This window comes from Typopeltis vanoorti, chromosome 7, assembly GCF_054136105.1.
Source record: "Typopeltis vanoorti isolate ZY-2024b chromosome 7, IOZ_Tvanoo_1.0, whole genome shotgun sequence".
NCBI classification, from domain to species: domain Eukaryota; kingdom Metazoa; phylum Arthropoda; class Arachnida; order Uropygi; family Thelyphonidae; genus Typopeltis; species Typopeltis vanoorti.
In genome coordinates this window covers 13,351,855-13,374,293 of record NC_143555.1, presented here as the reverse complement: position 1 = coordinate 13,374,293, position 22,439 = coordinate 13,351,855, and the positions used below count along the sequence as shown (strand labels likewise).

Below are 22,439 nucleotides of genomic sequence, written 5' to 3'. Positions count from 1 at the left end.
TGTGCCTTCTCATCTAGAACTACTCTATCTCTTCACATTTGTTAGTATAGAACTTTTCCTTGTCCTGCTTGATGGCTCTTCTGACTTCTCTATGTAATCTCTTGTATTCTTCAGTCCCCGTGTCTCTTTGTTTTTCAACCGCCTTCTTTTGATTAGTTCCCATGTTGAATCTGATATCCATGGGTCTCTTGGTCTTCTTATTGGTCCGAGATACTTCTTCGATGTGCATCAGTTAACTCGGTGAATATAAGAATTTGAAATGATCGATTATTATTTCTTTGCTAGCAACAAAAAAGTTCATTACAGTTACTTCAAAAAAAAGCTGCATCAAAACGTAGACGGGTGACGGTACAGAAAATGTATACTAAAGTTGCAACAGAAATACAAGCTGGGCGAACGTAATGAACATAAACATTAAGGAACCATATTTTAAACCCTTGGTATATATTTGGCTGGAGGATGAGTAGCGCTTGGATATTCTACCCACCTATAGATCGTTTCATTATTGTGTAAGGACCTAGTCTGCACTTAAATAGGAATGTGTGATCACATGCTTCTGTTCCCTCGTTGGCTTTGTATAGCTGTGCTATGGAGAACACGTTTAATAGTTCACAGACTCATATTCACAATCTCAACAATGTCAACATGGCTTTATCGAATGTTGGTTTCGGACACGATGCCCAACTTCTGTGAGAATCGATTGCCTCCTAGGTTGATGTTTACACGTAACGTATGCCTGGTAAACTACAAACATAATACACACAAGTAATCGAGAAATCACGAGTTCTGGTGGTCGATCTTATTTATATGTTACGAAAGTTCATCGGATGTCCTCAAGCATGTTAAGTACATAATCTTTCGCGAAATAGCGAGTCATTTTCTTACTTGGATGATCTTCATTTAATTTCTGTACTTTGAATATTTTTTACTAATAACATATTGCATATATTTTTATATAGTTTATATTATCATCATCGTTCTTTTCAAGATGTAAGCTTATTATGGACGATCTCAGAAGCTATCTGAGATCATCGGATTTATAAAAGGTAAAGCTTTTTATAAAACAACCGGTTTTATTTTATTCTTCCCCAAAATGGCTTCAGAATCAATAATTATCATCTGATCATCTTATCAAAGAAGTGGGTTTAAAGCCATATTAGCGGATAATTCAGTGTCTTTATGGTTCTGTCTGTTCCGTTTTATTATCATTTCATTTAAGTATATATTATATTAAACTGTGCTGCGGATAGAGGCCATCCCTTTAACGCCTTAGTTTTCCTTAGAGGAAAAAAAATTCAAAGATACGACTGACCAAACTCTTTAGTGTTTAATTGCGTTTTTATTTCGTTGTTTCTCTCTCTCTCTCTCTCTCTCTCTCTCTCTCTCTCTCTCTCTCTCTCTCTCTCTCTCTCTCTCTCTCTCTCTCTCACACACACACACACACACACACACACACACACACACACACACACACACACACACACACACACACACACACACACACACACACACACACAAATTCTTTTTCAAAATCTATAAATGCAATATGTGTTCCTAGGCTATACTTTCTGCTTTTTTTTTTGTATTATTAATTTTAGACGGAAAGGTGGATTTTTATATGAATTCTGTAAAATCGCCTTTGTGTTTTTTATTTAATATCTTATTACTTTATTTATTTAGTTAGTATTTTCATTTTATCTTATTTACGTTTTTGTTATTTTTATTATCATTTTGTGAAACAGGAATTAGAATGCTTATATCTCTATACTTTTTAAGCTCCTCTTTTATTATCTTCTTTATCATTTTTCTTTTCCATTCTTTTGGTGGCTTTCCTGTTGAATAAACTTTATTCAAAAATAATTTGAGTGTCACTCGCTAAATCTTATTCCTGCATATAATTCTGAGCTAAAGTTATCTTCTCCTGGTGATTTTCTGTTTTTTTTTCAAACTGATTCATGATTCTTCTATTATAACTTTATCATGGCATTATCCGTTTGCGAGATATTACTTTTATAAGTATTATCATTCCATAATTCTGAATAAAAGTTCAGAAATTCTTTTGTGAAAGTTAATTGTTTATATTTTCTGTTTCTCAAATATCTATCTGTATTTAAAAACTTCAAAATTTTACATACATACATTAGTTCTTGTTTTATGTATATATAACATTCTAAATTAGAAACAAATCTGTTACATGATTGACTGTTATTGGTTTGTATACCGTTTCATTCGAATCTTTTGCTACTTAATCGTTTATTGTATGTTTTTTTTCTTTTTTTTTCTTGGTTATTTGAAATATGGGTTGATGAAATTATTTCATAATTTCATCATCATCCCATATTTTAAATTTTCCTTTTAAATAATTTTTGGTATTTCCTAGACGTTAATTTTCTGCTGTATTTAGTATTTAGTATGTTATTTATTATTATTATTATTATTATTATACGGATATCTCTATGGAGTCAGAAGACTTATCATGGGAGACTCAAACTATTCACACAATATCTATCATACTCCTTCTTGAACTCATTTACAGACGAAGCACTCACAACTGAGTCAGGCAACGCATTCCAATCATTAACCACTCTCCAAGCGAGAAATCTAGTCCTCACATCCTTGTTAACCACACTCTTACTTTATTTCTAGGGATGACCTCTTGTTCTTCCACCACTATCCCACTGCTGAAATATTTTCCCTGCAGCAAAATTACTAAAATGTATAAAAACATTTTAGTAATTTAAATATTTCTATCATATCCCATCTTCTCCGCCTATCAAGTAACCTCTGTAATCTAAAAATGCTCAGTCTATCAGTGTAGGGCGTTCCTTACACTACTAACTAATTTGGTCACTCGCCTCTGAATCTTTTCTACCACTTCCTCATCTTCAAGGAATCCAGGCAGCCAGATCTGAGCACAGTAATCCAGATGTGAACGTATCCACGCCTTGTAAAGAGGAATAATAACTATATCTCTGAATGTTAGTGTGTTCTTCAATAACCAAGCAATCTTATGAGCTATCTTGGACACCTTAGCAATATGCCCTCTGAACTTCAACTCCCTATCCACTAACATCCCCAAGTCCCTAGCCTCATCAATCTCTTGGGGTACCGTTCCATCAATGTGGTACGCAGCTTGTAATCTTTTAATCCCAAAATGCACAACTTTACACTTTTTCACGTTGAACTGACATCCATTACCTTTTGCATATTTTGCCAACGTATTTAAATTATCCTGCAAGATCAGTACATCAGCTTGGTTAATTATTGCGCTAACCAACTTTGCATCGTCAGCAAACAACTGAATATCTCCCTTCAAGTCATTTTCTATACCATTTATGTACAAATTAAACAATAATGGTCCCAACACAGAGCCTTGAGGTATACAACTGGTCAGCTGCTTCATCCTAGACATGCATCACTCTATACATTACACCTAGACATACTCCTCCATACATCACTTTTTTTATCTGTGAATGAGCCATTTTCTTATCCACATCACCATTTTAATATCCTTCCGCATTTGTTCTAATTTGCGTAACAGTATTCCACGGGATATCCTGTCAAAAGCCTTAGCAAAATCCAGAAGTTTTTCACTCTGTAGCCATTCCCCCTGTCCAACTCAGCTGTTATCTATTATAAAAAAGATAATAAATTACTAAGGCAGGACCGACCTTTAACAAAACCATGTTGGCTCCCATAGAGTATCATATTCTTATCCACCCATTCCTGAATTCTGTCTTTAATCAACTTTTCCAATACTTTTACCACCACTTCCGAGATGGTGATTGGTTTGTAATTTGCTATCGCAGTCTTAGAGTCTGCTTTATGCAAAGGAACTATTTTTCCTTCCTTCCACTCCCTGCAATATCCTAAGTTCTTCTGATTCATTAACTTCAATTTTCATATTAGTTATTGCTACAGAAGACACAGAAAAAAATATTCTACTGTTTTACTATTTATACTCGTTCTGTTTTATTTATGCATCTTTTAATTCTTTATCCATATCTTCTTCGTTTATAGTCTATGTAGACTGTTGGAAAACTGTAAAGGTGAGAGTTTTGAATAGTCTCTCCAGTTCTTTCTGTCCTGAGATCTCCTTAAGAAAGTGGAGAACAGTGAATTAGTCCTTCTAATATTATATATCCAGGTCAGGTGATTCTAGGTGTTTTTTTTTTTTATTACCAGAATTTCTTCATATAACTACGATATGTCGCAAAAAAAAAAAAAAAAAAAAAAAAAACAGTACTGAACTTCGACACCTCCCTTTAGTACATGTCCTATGAGACATGTTCAGTACTTTTTTTTTTTGCGCCATACTGTATATTCGTTTTCTTTTAATAACCTGATTTTATATAATGGGATGCGCAATCTTTTTTTGCTTTTTCATTAATAATGTTATTTAGGTGCTAATCTTAATTTTATCTTTATTAAGGAAGTGAAATGCGCCTATTTCATTGCCTCTATTTATTCTAATATCTATTTTAGATAGATTTATCAAACCATATAGAAATCAAATCATAATTCCTGTCCGTGCTCTTTGGTCTATTCCGAATCCCCTATACTTTATCAAGCTTCTCTGTTTCCAAGTTCTTTTTTAATTTCTTCTTTTTTTTCTCTCTAATTACTGCAATTTTAAAACTCTTCTATATTTACTGTTGTATATAATTTGGTCCTATATAAGCTGTGCCTCTTACATTCCAGGTCGCATTATTCATTACATTTTATTCTTTTCATTATGTTTTACCATCTCATATTCCAGGATCGTTTTCAAATATCTGTCATATGGAAGCAGTCCAACTCCTGAGCTAAATAACCACGTCAGGTCATATAGATCAGTAGTAGAATTGCTTATCTTCCTCCAAGTTTAAATATATAGGAGAAATGAGATATGTGATTGCCAGTTCCTTTTATGTCAACAGGTCAGATCACAAAATGCAGTGGATCGAGAGAGAGAGAGAGAGTGTTTGCACTTCTTCTAATTTTTTTTACCCATCATTTATATTATATAATAAATTTAAATTTTTTATCTAATCTAAAACTCCTGATATTGATAAAAATACCCCATCAAAGTTAATAAAATTACAAATTCTTTTTTGAAACTTTTGAATTAGAAAAATGTTTAATCACTTTACCAATATGAAACTGACGAACATTTCTGTATTCATTTTTGACTCTCATTGAAATTTCAATGTTGGCTGCATAATATGCTATTAATAGGAGTATTACACTCAAGTACAAGTGGATAGTGTAGAAATGTTGTGCTGTCATGTCTTTGCGACATTTTATTTGGAAGTATTCGCTGTTTAAATAGTTTTATTTAATTGTTTTTCTTTTTGCACAGTATGTGACTTGGCAGGAAATTAGTTTGTGACTTCGTTATATTTTATAAATATCTTTTCTCTATTTTACAGAGGGTCTAAGAGAGTATTTTTGCAAATTTGGGGACATAACAGAGGTCATGGTCATGAAGGATCCAACAACGCGAAGGTCACGGTAAGTATATTTTCTTTTGTTAGTTCATCCGTCTTAACTTGCAAGTTGCGTGATAGTTTCGCAGAAGTTTTCCAAGGGCAGTAGTTACCATTAGTTTTCCCATTCCCTGCCCCCTCTGCTCTTTCCAACTGCACATTTCGCCAATCCGAAGTTTTCGTACGCGGAAATTGTCTCCCTGCACCACCTGGCGCTTCCGCTTCTTGGTTGAAGAAACTGAGTCGAACTGTTTCTTTAAGCTGAGGACGCCTACAGACATGTGACGTCAGCTACCGTGGGATCGAAGTCATGATACTTGGGTCAATATGCATTACAGTTAATAATGTACTTATCTGCTTGAGAAACAGTGATGCAACGAAAGAAGTTTTCAGTGAAGGAACATTATTTTAAATACAGGAGCGAGATACTGAAAATCGAGGGAGGATTAATCTATTTCAAGGTGCAGCGTTAAGGTGCACATATCGATTTGTATACGTAGCTATGGCGAGAACAGAAACCAGTAGAAAACTGGCATTTTGAAGCCCGGTTTCTATGGAATATAGGCTGTATTTCATGTATATTTTCAATATCGGCATTATTTAATGCTTACAATAATTATTTTAGCACTTTTTATTTGATGAAAAATTTTATGTGCATGACGTAACTAGCAAAAAAAAAAAAAGCATATATTCACGTATGTGTATATTTTTACATGACTTCCAACCCAGAGAAGGTTGTAAACATATAGTACATTAAAAACACCGTGAGTGGACAGCTACTGATATATTTCTCTATGTTTATTTATTTATATTTTCATAATTAGAAAACCCTGCTCTAGAAACTAAACATGGAACTTTTTTCAAGTTCCATGTTTTCAAGCCTCCAATAAGCATGGCGATGATCTGGCACCAGTCGATGAAATTCATCTCTGAGCTAAAGACAATCACGAATAACTAAGACCACAACGGAATTCGAACTCTCGGCTTGTTGGTCAGAGAGGGAATACACTGCCAAGCTGGAAAATACATTTATTTATGCAATTTCGAAAATTTATCCCTTAGTAAACTTATTTATCGCTTAGTAAACTAAGCGAAAATTAGATGTGACGAATTTTATATTTTTATGAAGTGTGTAATTCCTTCTCTTCTTATTTATTGTAAATTTAGTGAAAAACGTTTTCAATCAGTTAACAAGGAAAAAGCTGAAAAACTTCTGCATTTAATTAAGCTAGACAGAAAATCAATTTTAACAATTAATACATATTATAGAAGAGAAAATAACTTGTCCTGTTTAATTTATTTATGTAATTATTAGAATATTCTTATGTAACATGTAGCATTTATATTTCCTCACTAAAAATTGGACCAACTGACCAGGAAAAATAATGATAGAGAACAAATTATATATAATGACGTTTTTTTTTTTTCATTCGTGTTAGTGCTATGGGTTGACTAAGCGTTTGATAACCTAAAAACTGTTGATTAATTGAGCTCATCCATCCCTTTAGGACGGGTAGAGTCCCCTAATGAGGTATTCACGACGAAATTAATGCGGCCGGTTCGTCACTCCTTGCTGGATCCCCTAAGTGTACTGTTCATGATTGTATCCGTGTGTACTCCGGGGCCGGTTTGCCTGCTTGCGGGATGATAAACCCCAGATAAACTGGCGGAAAATATCCAGTTGTCCACGCCCCGGGCTAACTTGGCCATGGCTGAGGAAGATCCTTAAACTCCTCAAGTCGTCGACGGGAATCGAACCTAGGACACTCCTTCGCCAGGAATATGGTTGTAGTAGCGCACAGCCACTAGGACTAAAAAACACTGTTCTCTACAGAGAAAAACATTTATTTTTTTCCACCAAGCCATTTCCACACCACGATGAAATTCTTCTGTCTCTTGAAGACATTCGCAAACATCTACGTCCACGGTGTAGTCTCTTGGTTGCAGAGGGAAAACGCTATCTACTCGGACAAACAAGCTGGCAGGTGATATGTGAATAAAGTTGTCCATTTGTCACACATAAAACTTACATTTTATTGTGAAAAGTTTGGTGTGGCTGAAGTAATGGCATCAGGGAGACAGTAAAGTTAATAAGGTAGTTATATGCATTTAGACTAGCCAAGTTATCCTATCAGAGGATGGTAAGGTTGTAGTTTTGTAAGGTTTGATTGGTGAGCAGTTTGTGTTTTGAGAAGTATAGTGTATGACGTGAAGAAAACTAAGGATACGATTTGAGTTAATGAGTTACTTTCTTTCATTGATGGAGGAAAAGAGAAAAGACTAAGATCTGGAGTACTGCAGCATTGATAACAAAGTAAAAGGGAAGGAAAAGGGTCTTAAGTGACAGAGTGACAAAATTATCATTTTGTCAGCGAAAAACAGCCTGATCGTGAGGAAGAATTTTAGTCCAGTGTAAGATAACTGAACAGGTATTCACAACTCATTGTGAAGTATGAGACCTAGGTGAAATCTTGACGGAGAGGTTATAAAAAGAAATTCATATCTGCAAATTTTACAAAAACCCGGTTTGCCCTTCTCATCTGCACACTAAAATTATGCGCAAATACGAAAATATTATTTTTGAAAGTGGGAACAAAGTCATGCCATTTTCCAAATAATAAAAAGAAATTAATTCTTTCGGAAGTTTTGAACTTCTTGGGTTTCTTGGAAACAAACAAATTCGGACGCCGGCGAAAAAGAAAAATATTTTGATCTGCTGGCTTCGATTGACTATATATAATTCTGTCCCAAGAGGAAAAGAGAGTTGGAATTTTGCGAGAGTTGTTTTGTAAAAGGTGTTTTCGAGGGAAAACAACAAACACACTTAATCTCGGATGTCAATTTTTTATTTGTTTTTCCGCCTACGGATGTGTAGATTTGTTCGGTGCAGTCTACATATCGAGATGCTTTATGTGTTGTTTTTCGTTGTATTTTAAACTCGTGAACTTTCTTCAAAAAAAAGATTGAAAAGATTCTAGAAAAACTGTAATTTGGTACGAATTACTTCGATATATATAAAAGATTTTTTTTGCGCAGCGAGCATTCCTTTAAAGTAAAATTGAGATGTGGTATATGTATGCAAATATAGACACATTGCGCTTATTATATAGTTTTTTTTTTTTTTTTTTTAATTTTAGCGTCTTTATAGAAAAAGTAGTTGGGTAAATAATTACTGATTTTTTATATGGTTAAATATACATATACCTCTCAAATGCAGGATTTTTGTTGCTGAAACGAACTTTAGGATTTTTGATTTTGTTGAAGAGTTACAAAAAATAATACATGCAGTTTTCGAGAATCTTACAATTAAATATAAAGTACTAAGTGTTGCATACGATAGGCGGCAGTGGAATTGTATCAACATAATTCCCAAAGAAGAATTAATTTTTCTAGAAAAATATCGCCTCTTAGACATGCTACAGCTAATAATATCGCAACAAAAGTCATTTATTATATACCTTATAAATTACGATGGGGTTTAAAAAACAGTTCATAAGAGCAATTCTGAGCATAAATAAAGTTTGGTACAAATTACTTTCCTGCGTAGTCGCCAAAGATGATTATGCATTTGTTCCATCGTGGAATCTGTTTTAAAGTAGAATAAATCAGTGTCAAAGGATGTCCCTTTGGTTGGAAGTAAAGATGCGCAGACCCTCGAAGTTCTACAGTCGAAATCACTCATTTGTGATGGTAGTGTTGTATGGCACGGCGTTACAAAAGCATTATACTAAATCCCAACCACTTTCTATGAAATGAGGTTTGTTCCTACATTTCTACCAAATGTGGAATTTCTGCCAGTTAGGTGTCCTCATATGCAGAAATCGGATTACACAAAAGCTTCTTCAGCTGTTCGACCACAAAAACGACACGTTTTTCACATGCCTTATTTTTTGTTTATGTGACAGATAGCTGCACTTCACACCTATCAGTGTAATACAGTATTGTGACAAAGCGAACAAATAACAAAAAAAAAAAAAGAAGAAATTCCATGCCTGAGAAAAGATTCTTACCGAAATGGGAAAAAATACAGTTTCTTTAAAGGGAAATCTTCTTCAGTTGAGCATAAATTTGTTCTGTCACATTAGAAAAGAATGCAACAACTTCTGAGATTACTAACTGGCTTACTGAACCACATATAGGATACGAAGATCCTTTTTTTTTAATGTTTTAATTTTTTATTTTTAAGGTTCTTTGTATTCCAAGTGGAGGCAAACCGGCCACTCTGAAATACTTAATTCTATTCGATCATTTACATTTAATAAATTGCATTAGTTTCCGTTATTTATTTGACTGAGCTCTTTGTCTGTATTCATCCTGTGCTGTTGCATATTTATTTGGCAGCACAGGATGAACAAAAGGTATGTGTTTACAGCATTTAAATTTTTTTTTTTTCATAAGCCTACTAACTGAAGCATAAATAGATTAGATTTACAAATAATTGCTTATTATTGCTCTTCAAGCGAATTTTGCTATTTTAATAACAAAACGTGGTTGTAAACGTCATAAACTTAGCTTATAGAAAGTGCAACGTATAATGTAATCTTTTAGCTTTGCTGCTATCTGTTGGTTTTAAGTAATTTTATATCTTCACCAACACCTAGCTGTTTTACGACTCAGACAGTTGTCGACAGTCGCTAGGGATACTGTTCTTCCATCTTTTCCTCTTCACAAAGCATCACTTGTGAACGTTTCCATGAAATCTACAATGACTTGGTGAGGTCTCGCAGATACTGACTGATTGTTTAGTGCCAAAACGAGTTGGTGTGAAGACATTTCGTTAGCAGCGCGCATCAGTATTGTAACGTTCTTATCTTGATATACTTAGTTATATTTGATATCTCAAGTGGAAAGAAACGATTCCTTAAGCTTCTCTTTATGATATTTTTATTTATTATAGTCAATCATGGATGCTCTCGAACATGAGGTAGCAATTTTTTTTTTGTAATTTCAAAATTGTCGAACACATATATATGTGTGTGTGTGTAGAAAGTTTTTTACTTTGGTGTGCTATGCGTTAAAGATACCAAGAAATTTTATAAACTTGATTTTAATCCTTTTTTTCCCAAGTAAGCAAACAAGGAAGTAAGCCAAGTTTGCACCTGAAGTGTTTTCTGGTCTGAGACAACTCTTGGTAAAGGTGGAGTAAGCTCTGCTCACTTTCCTTAGTATCTCCCATAATGCAAAGCATATATCATGTAAATATAAGTTCTGCATTACTTCAACCTTGGTATCACCACCTCGAAGTCTGGCTCCCACAGATTTGCTTTTGCGCAGACGTGGTTGCTTTCCCAGAGATGTGAGAGGTTCTGCTTGGGGGTTGGTTTTTTCCTATCTCTGAGTGGGGCCACCGCTGAGATTATGGCTTTGCTTGGTGGTGGAGGTGAGTCTGGGGGTGAGTCACCGAGTTGGACGATCTTTTGGTCACTCGTAGGGAGTGGTGAGGGGGACCGCCTAATTTTTAGAGAGGTCTTTACTTAAGCAGCACCTCAATAAAGGTCGAAGCCGGTCTGGGTAGTGACCCTTCCCATAATATATAGCATTATACATGTCCGTAAGGATGTGTGCTTTGTATTATGGGATACTTCAGGCGCAAACTTGGCTTACTTGGGAAAAAAGGATTAAAACCAAGTTATACAATTTCTTGGTATCTTTAACATCTATATATATACATGAAACTCTACACGCCCTCATTTCCTCGAATGCGTAGAAACTTCCTCATACTTGCTACGCTAGTGTGCACTGAAAAACTTATCTCTTGCTTAGCTGAATGATAAATATAGCATCCCATATTTATTTATTCATATTTAATAGAAAAAAACATAAAAACAGGGAAAAATCTTACTGCATGAATGATTTCACAGCACTGATTAATTTTAGTGAGATATTTGAAGTCTTGGTGTGGCATATCTTAGTTTCCTCTTCTTATTATTTAGCATCAAAACTTTACAGAAATTTTGTTGCAAGCTCTGTGCTTCCACTCTGCCCTTTACTCTTTTCTTCCTATAACCAGACCACTATCTCTTTCGGACACAAACTGCTGCACCAATAATTCTGTTCTAAGCCTCAGGTAGTGTAAAATATCAGGTTGTAAATGAAAATAGTTTTTATTTTGAACGTTCAGTTTGCTCCGAAAAAAGAAAAAAAAAGGAAAAAAAAACCATATAAATAATGGTTCCCACATTCCGTATTTTAAAATACAATAACTATCGCTTATCTTTATTACTGCAACATTTATTTATTTTTGATTCTTTCTGCTTTCTTTTCTGTTGCTGTACTCATCGAGTGCTGACAATCCTTAAAAAGTTTAAGACCCGGACTATCATCATGGTAATCTGAATTTCACTTAACCTGTTCATATGTTCGTTTTGCATGCATGCTTTAATCAAAATGAGTTTTCTGTGGAACAATGTACGTTTAAATTCCTGCTCACCAAGCGATATATAAGTTTTTTTTCCCTGGCGTTAGGAACACTTTGAGAATTTACATAAAATATTTTGTTTAAATTTCATATCAAATTTAAATATTTAACACATAGAACAAAATAGTGCAATATACAAAAGTAGTCTGTGAAAAAACAACATAAGTAAACTTGGGGTAAAAATATAACACAGGAATAAATATACACATTAAGAACCGACACATCAACACTAGTTCATTTAATTTTTTAATTTATTATGTACTCATTCTAAACAAACTATCAATTCTTCTAAGCGTTCAAACTTCCTAATCAGGTTCTTTGTCTTCTTCGTCTCAAAGTAGCGGATGATTGTTAATAGGTTTCTCTGTTACTTTATAAAGAACTGAAGTGATTGAAATTTGACGGTACGTTGTTGCCATAGATTTTTCACCTTTCTGAGGAATCGGTTTAGTATAGGCTAATTTCCAGGCTGCGTGATGTATACTAGTGGAGTAAGTGATAATGAAAACCGGCATAATAGTAAAGGACTCAGCTCTAGAGTACAAAAACCTTCAGAACAATCAGAAAAATGCCATCATTACCAGGAGATTACCAGGACAATATTCTTTTGGTCTTTCTCTGTAGCGAAAAAAAAATATCAAAGGGGCACTGAATAATAATGGTTTAGAATGGTAAGAGCACATTTACTAACAGTGTCCATGTATGCAAGAATTTGAAGAAAGATAAGGAGACAGGAAATTGGTTTTAATTATGGGGTTATTACAGTCCAATAGAATTATCGGATTGTAAAAGAGATAGAAGCAGGATTGAATGAAAGTTATGGTCAGTAGCTCAGCCAAGAGATCAGGAAGCATGGCCACTGTTTGTTGATCGTTATGTGAACTTCTTGCTTTTATTTGTTCCAAAATCAGTTTTGAATGTGCTGATTTCTTCATAGCAGCTGTTTTGGATTTAGGTACGGACGGAATAAAAGTTGATATCGATGAATGAATGCAAATTGCGATATACCGGATAGACTCTTGGGCAGCCTTGGAAAACGTCTTGAAGAACTGTTCTCTCACGTATCATCTCCATCCAGGAGGTTGGCTATTATGGATCTCCATCTTTTGCTGTCTTAAGATGTCCCCTTGCTCTCTGTATAGTTCAGGCCCACAGACTCCTTTCCGTTTTTGAAACGTGTGTCGTTGTCTTCCTTTCTTTAGCTTCAATTTTTTTTTTTTTTGCCTCTAATAAATCTTTTTGAAGACTTTCATGTCTCACAATATGCCTGTATATGGTACTTTCCTTTTTTTGTTTGTTCTTTATTAGTTCCAGTTTAGTCCTTTTGGAGAACTAAGGAAAGAGAATTTAGAGTGAAATATTAAATAAATGTTTCTTTCCATGCTAAAACTGCTTCGATGATGCATGGTGGAATTGTTTGAATTAGAATGATGAAAACAATAATCAAACCAAGAAGATTACAGATAGAAGTCACTAAAGTCGTTCTTAGAATTTTTATGACAGACAGCACGTTGATGAGAGTAGCAGTGTGAATGTTGCTGCATTCGAAACGAAATCAACAATACTTGATTATATGATAAACATTATCCACAATCGCAGATGATAAAAAGATCTCGAGTATTTGGAGACTTATTACTTTTATCGGTATTCTGATTTGGATTATGGGACATGTGACCAATTTATGTGAGATTATTGATAACAAATGGCTCGACATCTCTATGTTCTGGATTTAGGCAGTTGACTGAATACCGAATACAGTTGAACGATGACCAAATAATAATTACCAATTCTGAAGATAAGTTACAGAAAGCTACTTTAGATCTAAATGAGATAGCCAGAGATTAAGATCCAGTAAGAACTAAAATGGTAATAGATAACAAGATTTTAGAACAGGTGAATTCATTTAACTACCTAGGATGTATGATCGCATATGAAAATGAAAAGATATAAACGTAAAAATTGCAAAATATATAAAAATCTTCTTCTTCTTCTACAGCTTCTCCCACTTAAGTGGGGTCACTGTTTGTTATGAGTCTCCACACCTTCCTGTCTTGGGCTGTCACCACATCCAAGTTCTTCATCTTCAAGTCCTCTTCTACCAGCTCCCTCCATCTCTTCTTTGGCCGCCCACGCTTCCGCCTTCCTTGCACATCCATCTGCATGATCCTTCTTCCCACATATTCGTCCTCCCTCCTCATCACATGACCAAACCATCTCAACCTTGCCTCCTGTATTTTCGCTCCTAAGTTCGTAACTTTCACTGTTCCCCTGACATAGTCATTTCTCAGATGATCCTTTCTGGTCACACCGCATATCCATCTAAGTTCTCATCTCTGCTACTTCCATCCTGCTGATGTTATTCTTCCTCAGGGTCACAGTTTCTATAGCATATGTCATAGCTGGCCTCACTACTGTCATATAAATTTTGCCTTTCAGATTGATCGGCACCCTCTTATCGCATAACACTCCAGCCATCTCCCTCCAGTTCCTCCAACCCGCTTGTATCCTGCATCCCACTTCCTTCTCAGCTCCTCCATCTTCTTCCACTGTTGAACCTAAGTATCTAAAGTCTCTCACCTTCCTGATGACATGTCCTTCCAGCTCCAGATCTGTCTCCTGGCCACCGCCCACTGCGCAACACATATACTCTGTCTTACTTCTGCTCAGTCTCATACCTCTCTCTTCCAGTACTTTTCTCCATCTTTCCAGTTTAGTTTCCGCTTCTTCTCTTGAATCTACACACAGCAAGATGTCATCTGCATACAACATTGTCCAAGGTGCATCTTCTCTCACCTCCTCTGTTACCACCTCTATCACAATATTAAACAGAAACGGACTTAATGCTGACCCTTGATGCAAGCCAACTGTTACTTGAAAACTTTCTGTCTATCCCAAACAGGTACGAACATTTGTCTTCACATTTCTGTACATTTCCTGCACCAACCTGACATATTTCTCTGGCACCTTCTTCTCCCTCAGACACCTCCAGACTTCTTGCCTTGGCACTCTATCGTATGCTTTCTCCAGCAGGTCAATTCCTTCTTCCCCCAGTGCCTTCCATGCCTCCACTGGAATTCTGTCGGGGCCCACTGCTTTTCCATTCCTCATCCTCTTCATGGCCTCCGTCACTTCCATTCTACTGATGTTCTGCACCATCCCCTCAGAAGGCTGCCCATCTCCTCTGTGAGTCCTTGCATTTTCCTCATTCAAAAGTCCCTCAAAGTATATTTTCCATCTGTTTCTTATGTCCACATCCCTCCATAATACTCTTCCTTCAGCATCTTTGATCTGACTCACATGTAAGATGTCCTTAGCTGCTTTATTTCTACATTTCGTAGTTGGTAAATTTTTCTCTGTCCTTCCTTTGTTTCTAATTGATCATACAGATCTTGATATGCCATGGCCTTCGCCTGTGCCACAACTCTCTTGGCTTCTTGCTTTCTCTCTTTGTACACCGCTCTGTCCTCTTCCACTCTTGACTCATCCCACTTCTGCTTTGCCTTCCTCTTAGCTGTCACTGCCACTTGTACATCATTATTCCACCACCAACCCTCCTTCTGATCTCTAATCTTTCCAGATGTCTCACCAAGCACCTCGATTGCACAGCTCAGGATTACTTTTGAATTATGTTTCCACCAATCTTGTAAACTTTCCAGTCCATCCGAAATCCTCTCTAACACTCTCTCCCTAAAACGATTCCTCACACTCTCCTCTTTTAAGCGAAACCACTTAATTGTCTTCATCCCATGGCAACCAGAAGTTCTTATCTTCGATCTTATTTTAAAGTCTGCGCACAGCAGTCGGTGTTGTTGTGCTACTTGATCTGTTGGAATTACTTTACAATTTGTCACAACCTTAAGATGTTTTCTTCTAGTCAAAATGTAGTCAATTTGTGAGCTGTTGTTACCACTTCTAAATGTTATCAAATGTTCTTCCCTCTTGAAGAAAAACGAGCTCACAATTGCCAGATCAAACGCTACTGCAAAGTCTACAACCCTCTCTTCTTCCTGGTTCATCATTCCCACTCCGTGGCCACCATGCACCCTTTCACAGTCTCTATTCTGTCTTCCTATGTGCCCGTTCAAGTCTCCTCCGACAATTACCATCTCATTTTCTTCCAATTCCCTCATTTCTTCATCTAACACGTTCCAGAACTCATCTTTTTCCTCTGCTGTACAACCAACTTGCGGGGCATATACACATAATACGACCACCCGCTCTTCTCCAACACCCAATTTCATTCTCATGAACCTGTCGTTCCTTCTACCCACGTCCAGTACTTCACCCTTCATTCTGCCACACACCACAATTCCTACACCATTTCTTCCCTCGATATTCGCTCCAGAGTAGAACAATTTATATCCATCTCCCAGTTCCTTTGCCTTTCCCCCTTTCCACCTTGTCTCCTGCACACATAAAATGTCCAACTTCCTCTTCCTCATCATGTCTGCCACCTCTCTTCCCCTTCCAGTCATGCTTCCAACATTCAGTGTTCCCACTCGCAACATCCTCTCCACCTGCTGGGCTCGCTTCTTTAACCGCACCCGCCCTTGATGCGGTAGCCCTCGTCCACTCAAAAACAAACCAGACTAAAAGTATACAATACCATTAGCCCTACCAGTCTTATTGTATGGAAGCGAAATCTGGACAATAAAACAAAAAGACGAACAAGGATTAATAACAGCAGAAATGAAGTTTATGAGAAAAACTGCAAAGTATACTCTATTTGATCACAAAAGACACGAAGAAATGATGGAAGAATTAAACCAAGAATCAGTAATGGAAAAAATTAAAAAATATAAACATAAATGGATGGAACACGTTCAAAGAATGAAAATAGAAAGATTACCAAAACAAGCCTTAAAGTTCAAGCCATTAGGAAAAAGAAAACCAGGACGTCCTCTTAAGAGATTCAACGATGACTTCTAATGCCGAAACAGGCCACTCTAGGCCTATATCATCATCATGCCTATCTATCCTTGATAGGCATGGTGATGATGATGATGAAATATTTAAGCTAGTTGGAGTTGTGAACATTAAAATCTCTAATTAAGATGACCTCATTATTAGGAAAGTATTAAAGAATGAATGGATGAATGGTTGCGATAATGAACTAGTGCTATTACAAAATGGACATTTTTTATGACAGTCTGCGACCATTGCCGAGAAGAACCATGGGTATTTTATCAGCCCTTTTGACAGTGCAATCACCAAGATTAAACTTTTTAGGGATCTCTTTCTTCAGAATAACGATTTCCAGTTGACAGGAACATTTTGAACTATAGAACTGGACAAAAGTTAAAAATTGTGCAACTCGAAAATCGATGATTCCTCAATTTGAGAATCACATAATAGAACTTCTGTGCTGTCAGATTAACGAACCGCAATTAAAAAGTATTAATCAAAGGCAGAAATGTGGTCCTTTTGTGGATAATTTCTTTTTTAGCACCATGCCGATTTATGCTATTATTTCTGACGCTTCAGTTTCTTAGTGCGATCTTCAATATTTCTATCAGTTTGACTACTTCGTAATCTTTCTTTCAAACTTTTATTACTGCTGATATTATCAATAGCATGCACACTTTGGAAAGAAAGGTTATGATACAGTGCATTGGATCGATATGCCGCCAAGGCCACTCATGATGTGTTAACGCACGGTCACGAAGTAATACTCTGCGATTGAACAAGAAGGCATTGTAAAACCCTATGTGGCAATGAGCCAAATCGGTTTAAGCCAAGCTGGTAGCAAAATTGTTGATTCTTATCCAAAGGAACTCTTTCTATTGATGATCAAGTTATGTTACGTGGGCTAAAGGTCCAACGCTGGCTTTCATATCTCATACTGTTTTTAATTTTCAGTTTGGGATTCTCCATTTATTTATTTTATTGAAGTACCTCTTTATCTTTTAGCCAGATCTCCATGAACTTTTCCGTGGTTCAAAATGCACGTTATTACTGTGTGTGTGTGTGTGTCTCTCTCTCTCTCTCTCTGCATTCACTTCATCTTCAAAGATAAAGAGTTGAATGAACAGGAAATTTAGTGTTTGAACTAAATATTAAATTTAATGTTTTGACTGGGCAATGTAGCCAAAGTTCAAAAATTTCATGTTATGTTAAAAGTTATGAAAGAAAAGGTTTGTCACTACCTCCTAAAACATACTAAATATATCATGTTTATATTACAAAGTATGCTATTGTAAGCGTAATTAACGTAACATCGTTACATCCACTATTGCTCTAAACCTGAATATAAGAAAAATTTGGGGAACACCAAAAGCATTAGGATCATAAAGCTAACAATAAAAATATGCACGGGCTTGCCATTTATAAAAATGGAACTTATTTTAATGCGATACTTGAGCTTGTCGGCTTTTGCTGATTTCCGCAATGTCAGGTCTAATATGTGATAAAGCTACCCTCATTTCTTTGTCTATATTAGTAAGTCTTTCACGCTTTTTAGTTTTATATTGGTTAATATTGAGAAACCGAGCTCACACAAATATGATGCTTCTAACCAGCTCGCGGAACACAAGTGTTCGCGAGCTGGTTAGAAGTGTTCTGCCGGTGAAAGACGTCACATGGCACAGTTCTGAGTGTAATTTATTTATTTATTTATTTATTTATTCTTATGGCAAAGGGCCTCATCCGTCACCTTGTGGATGTCCTGTAGTCCACCACCGTGAAATTTTCGCTTGGGCAGTCGTTCACAATATGAGTAATCGTCTGGGCCACAGGAGAACAATCACAGCAAGGATGGTCTAACAGTGTAATTAATACATCGAGTTGTGAATTTTCCTTACAAGAAGAAGAACAATTAGTTACCTTGTCAACGAATCGTACTCTAAAAATTAAATTCTCTGAAATAACTCTTGAGGAATTTTGGATTTTTGTCCATGCCGAATGCCCAGCTCTCTCCACAAGGGCACTGAAAATGTTGTTACAGTTTTAACCATTTTGGTGTTCCCCAAATTTTTCTTATAATCAGAAGTGTTCTGTGGGTTCGAAAAGGTTAAGAACCACTGCTCTAAACACAAAGCAGTAGTATTTATCGTGTAGTACGCAGTAATATTTATTAATTACAGAACTTTTCTTTGTGTAATGACACGCACGATGCAGCTAGTCTGGTTATACACTTTTATCTAACGAGAGCATTAAATACATTACAATCATTATTTTATTGAATTAACAGAAATGTCAGTCAGTCAGTTAGTCAATCACAAGGTCCGCAATGACGATTATATCTCATGTGCAGTACTAGTACTAATATAGTTTAATTTTTAAAATAAATCAGTTTCTATATTAGAATATCGATAGTCCGAATATGTAGTTGATACTTGGATTGCGTTTCAATGTAGAAAAGTATTGGCGTAGTGAAATATTAAAAAAAATAGGTTTTATCAGACTTTTATCAAATTCTTAATTTAAGTATCTTCCATAGTTCAGCATCAGTGTAGCCCTTTGGTTGGAAAGACCTGAATTCGAATCCCAGTTAGGACTGAAGGCACCTTTATGTGTGTTTTTATTAGGGTTTTTCATCCTGGAAATTCCGAGGGTTTTAATTCCCGAAAGGCAAACCGGACAGAAGAGCACATGCGATTAACATACAACCCTCGTGGTTTCAGTTGCTTGAACCGTTAATTTGAAGTTTATAAAATTTTCATTTACTGAGACAAGATTTCCAGACAGCGAGTACTGTGACTTGTTTTCTCAATTGCATAATGTATGTGTTTATTGGTCTATCATCTTAATCACTTGCTGTTTAAATACTACTCCCTTAATAATATGATATTGCAAAGCTCTACATGCTGTTGCCGCATCTATTTACTACAATTTAGCAGTTTAATATTGTTAGACTTTAATAACTGCATACCATATTTTCTGGAAAATAATGAAGAGAAAAGTTAGTTGGGTGCATTGGAAGCACGACTTAGTTGTGGAGTTTGTATGAATGGATTTCAACAGCGTGTTTCAGCTATATAGATGTCAACTCACTTGAACAATGTTCTTGGAAATTTCCATGGAAAAGGCATAGAATGGTTGGAAAGATCTGCGTTCAAATCACACTTAGGACGCTAAGAATATTTATAAGAGATTTTCAATCGAAGAGGAGTCGTTCGACAGCGATGATAGGCTTTCTTGCTTTTTGAAACTCGGTTTTCTTCTCAGGGGATATCCTATCTATTTTCCTCTCCTGTTTCCCATTCTCTTACCTGTTGGAGTACTTTCTTATTGCATCTTTTTCACCCATATATTAGAACGGAAAAAGACAATTTATTTTTAAGGAATATTTATTTATTTATTGGGTTGTTTTTGAACTGTTGCTACATTTTTTTTCTAATTATACTTGTATACAATATTCCATAAATGTCAAGTACACGGCCTTGACTATATGCTGCTGCAAAATTGCCCAGCATTGTCGAGTGATGTAGTGTTCTTCCCTCTAGCTGTTAAATAACAATAGCAATTTTAGTATTAAGAGACCGTATATGAAAAGTGTCTCTCCTCCTCCTCCTGCCAGAGTATGGTACATTACCAACAGAATTTCCTATTTTTCTGATATGGGTGATCGTGTTTACATCATTCATACTGCAGTACAACTTTACCCAGTACGTCAAGATGGACAGTTTACTCTTTTCAGGGTTCTGTTCTGAAAAGAACAGAACCCTGAAAAGTTTGTGTTGACAGTGGAAATAACGCCACTCGTATATGATGATTGTTTGTCATTTATGTACAAGAGGAAGAGTGTGGGTGAAAGAACAAACAATCATCATATCCGAGTGGCATTATTTCCACTGTCAACACAAACTTATGGTATTCTCTTCCCCTCCCTGTATACACAGTGTGGAGTTCCTTGAAGTGATAGTTTTTCTTTAATATATTTAAAATTTTCAGATTTATAATGATATTTCCATTTATCAATTTGAAAAAAAAATATAAATTTATACTTTACTATAAATGTATTATAAAATAACCATTCAAACTCTTTAGTCTAGTTTGAAACTTTATTAAGAGGACTGAGAAATAAAAAGTTGTAATGATTCCAATATTTACAAAAATTAAGTCAGACTGACTATGAGTGATGAAAAAAAATACGAAACGAAGTGATCCAACTGGACAAAACGTCCGGTTTTTAAGTTGCATTCCGTTTCATTTGTTTCCAGTATACAACTCAATTGCTAAAATGTTAATATCCTGATATTAAATGGAATCCTCCAGTAACACATGATAAAATGGCAGACAAATGCTATTCATAGCATTTGCCTGTTTTATGTTTCCGTGAGACACTATCTGAATTCAAGAGTATAAGAATGGACAAAGGTGACCGAGCTGAGTGACTTGAGTGAATGTGCAGGAAATTATAGTAAGGGTCAAAAGTTCTGGTAACAGTATCTCATAAATTTTTTCCGGCTAGGATGGCAACGTTTATCACCCAGTAGTGGTGATAAACAGGAAATCGAAATCAATGCTTGCCTCTCTCATCGGCAACTGGAAATGGTGATCAGTGTTAGAGGTAGATAAAGAATCGACAGGATCGTAATGACCAGTTCAATTTCGATCGTATGTACTGGCTATATTGATACCAACATCGCATGTTGGTATCAATGGTACCAACATGGCATGTTGCAATCCATGCAGATGTCTTCCATAAAGGGTCACAGGAACGACCATATTTGTGGTGTGACGGAAACGAGATGACAGGGACTCACCATCAGCGAAACTGACGGAATTGCAGGAATTCACTTTTGCCTTGGATTGGATGCCTTTAAAATCGATGTCCCTGTGTATACAGGCTGTTTTGAAGTCTCATGATTGTCCCACACACCCTTAGGTGATATTTGTAATAAACTGATCTTGGTTTATTTTTTCAATCATGCGGCTGTTGATTTCTCAAAAAAAAAAAAAAAGGAACATTCAGGTTCCGTTCACCACACTAAGAACGGCTCCCTTCATGTCTCCCATAGTCTTCCGACAAAAATAAACCCGAAGAATCCTTTCCTGATGATATCCCACTTATTGTGCTAAAAATTGTGTCCCAGAACTAACCTCTTCAATCTATCCTGTTAAACTGTTCATATTCTACCCTACAACATGAAATTGGTCCACATCATGCCCATCCCAAAGAAATGTGATAAAAATCAACTAAACCAACGAACCACCGTCCAATTGCTCTTCCTTCTGTTCTATCTAAAATTATGGAGAAGATCATCGACAACCAACCCTTGAACCGCCTAGAGGCATACCAATTAATCAATGACCAGCAGTATGGATTCCGCCACTCGCGATCCACAACTGATCTTCTTGCTTTCACCACCCACTTCTGGCACAAGGGACTACTTAACAAACTGCTTTCCTATGGTCTGCCTTCCTCACTCTGCAACTGGATCGCCAACGTTCTCGCTGGTCGCTCACTACGTGTCATGATGGACAGTTTACTCTTTTCAGGGTTCTGTTCTGTTCTTTCACCCACACTCTTCCTCTTGTACATAAATGACCTGCTCTCACAGATTTCCAATGCTATCCATAGCCTTTCCAGTGACACTACAATCAGTTCC

The 22,439-nt window shown here is 36.1% G+C and overlaps 1 protein-coding gene across 9 annotated transcripts in view; it reads left to right on the top strand.

Annotated features, from left to right (window-relative positions):
• LOC150104491 (RNA-binding protein Musashi homolog Rbp6-like) overlaps positions 1-22,439 on the top strand; it is a 768,426-nt gene that overhangs the window by 51,696 nt on the left and 694,291 nt on the right. For all 9 annotated transcript variants that reach the window (XM_090395177.1, XM_090395182.1, XM_090395176.1 and 6 more), the window contains exon 3: positions 5,412-5,493. In XM_090395177.1, coding sequence (XP_090251303.1) covers positions 5,412-5,493 — 82 coding nt within the window. The remainder of the gene's footprint in view (positions 1-5,411; positions 5,494-22,439) is intronic.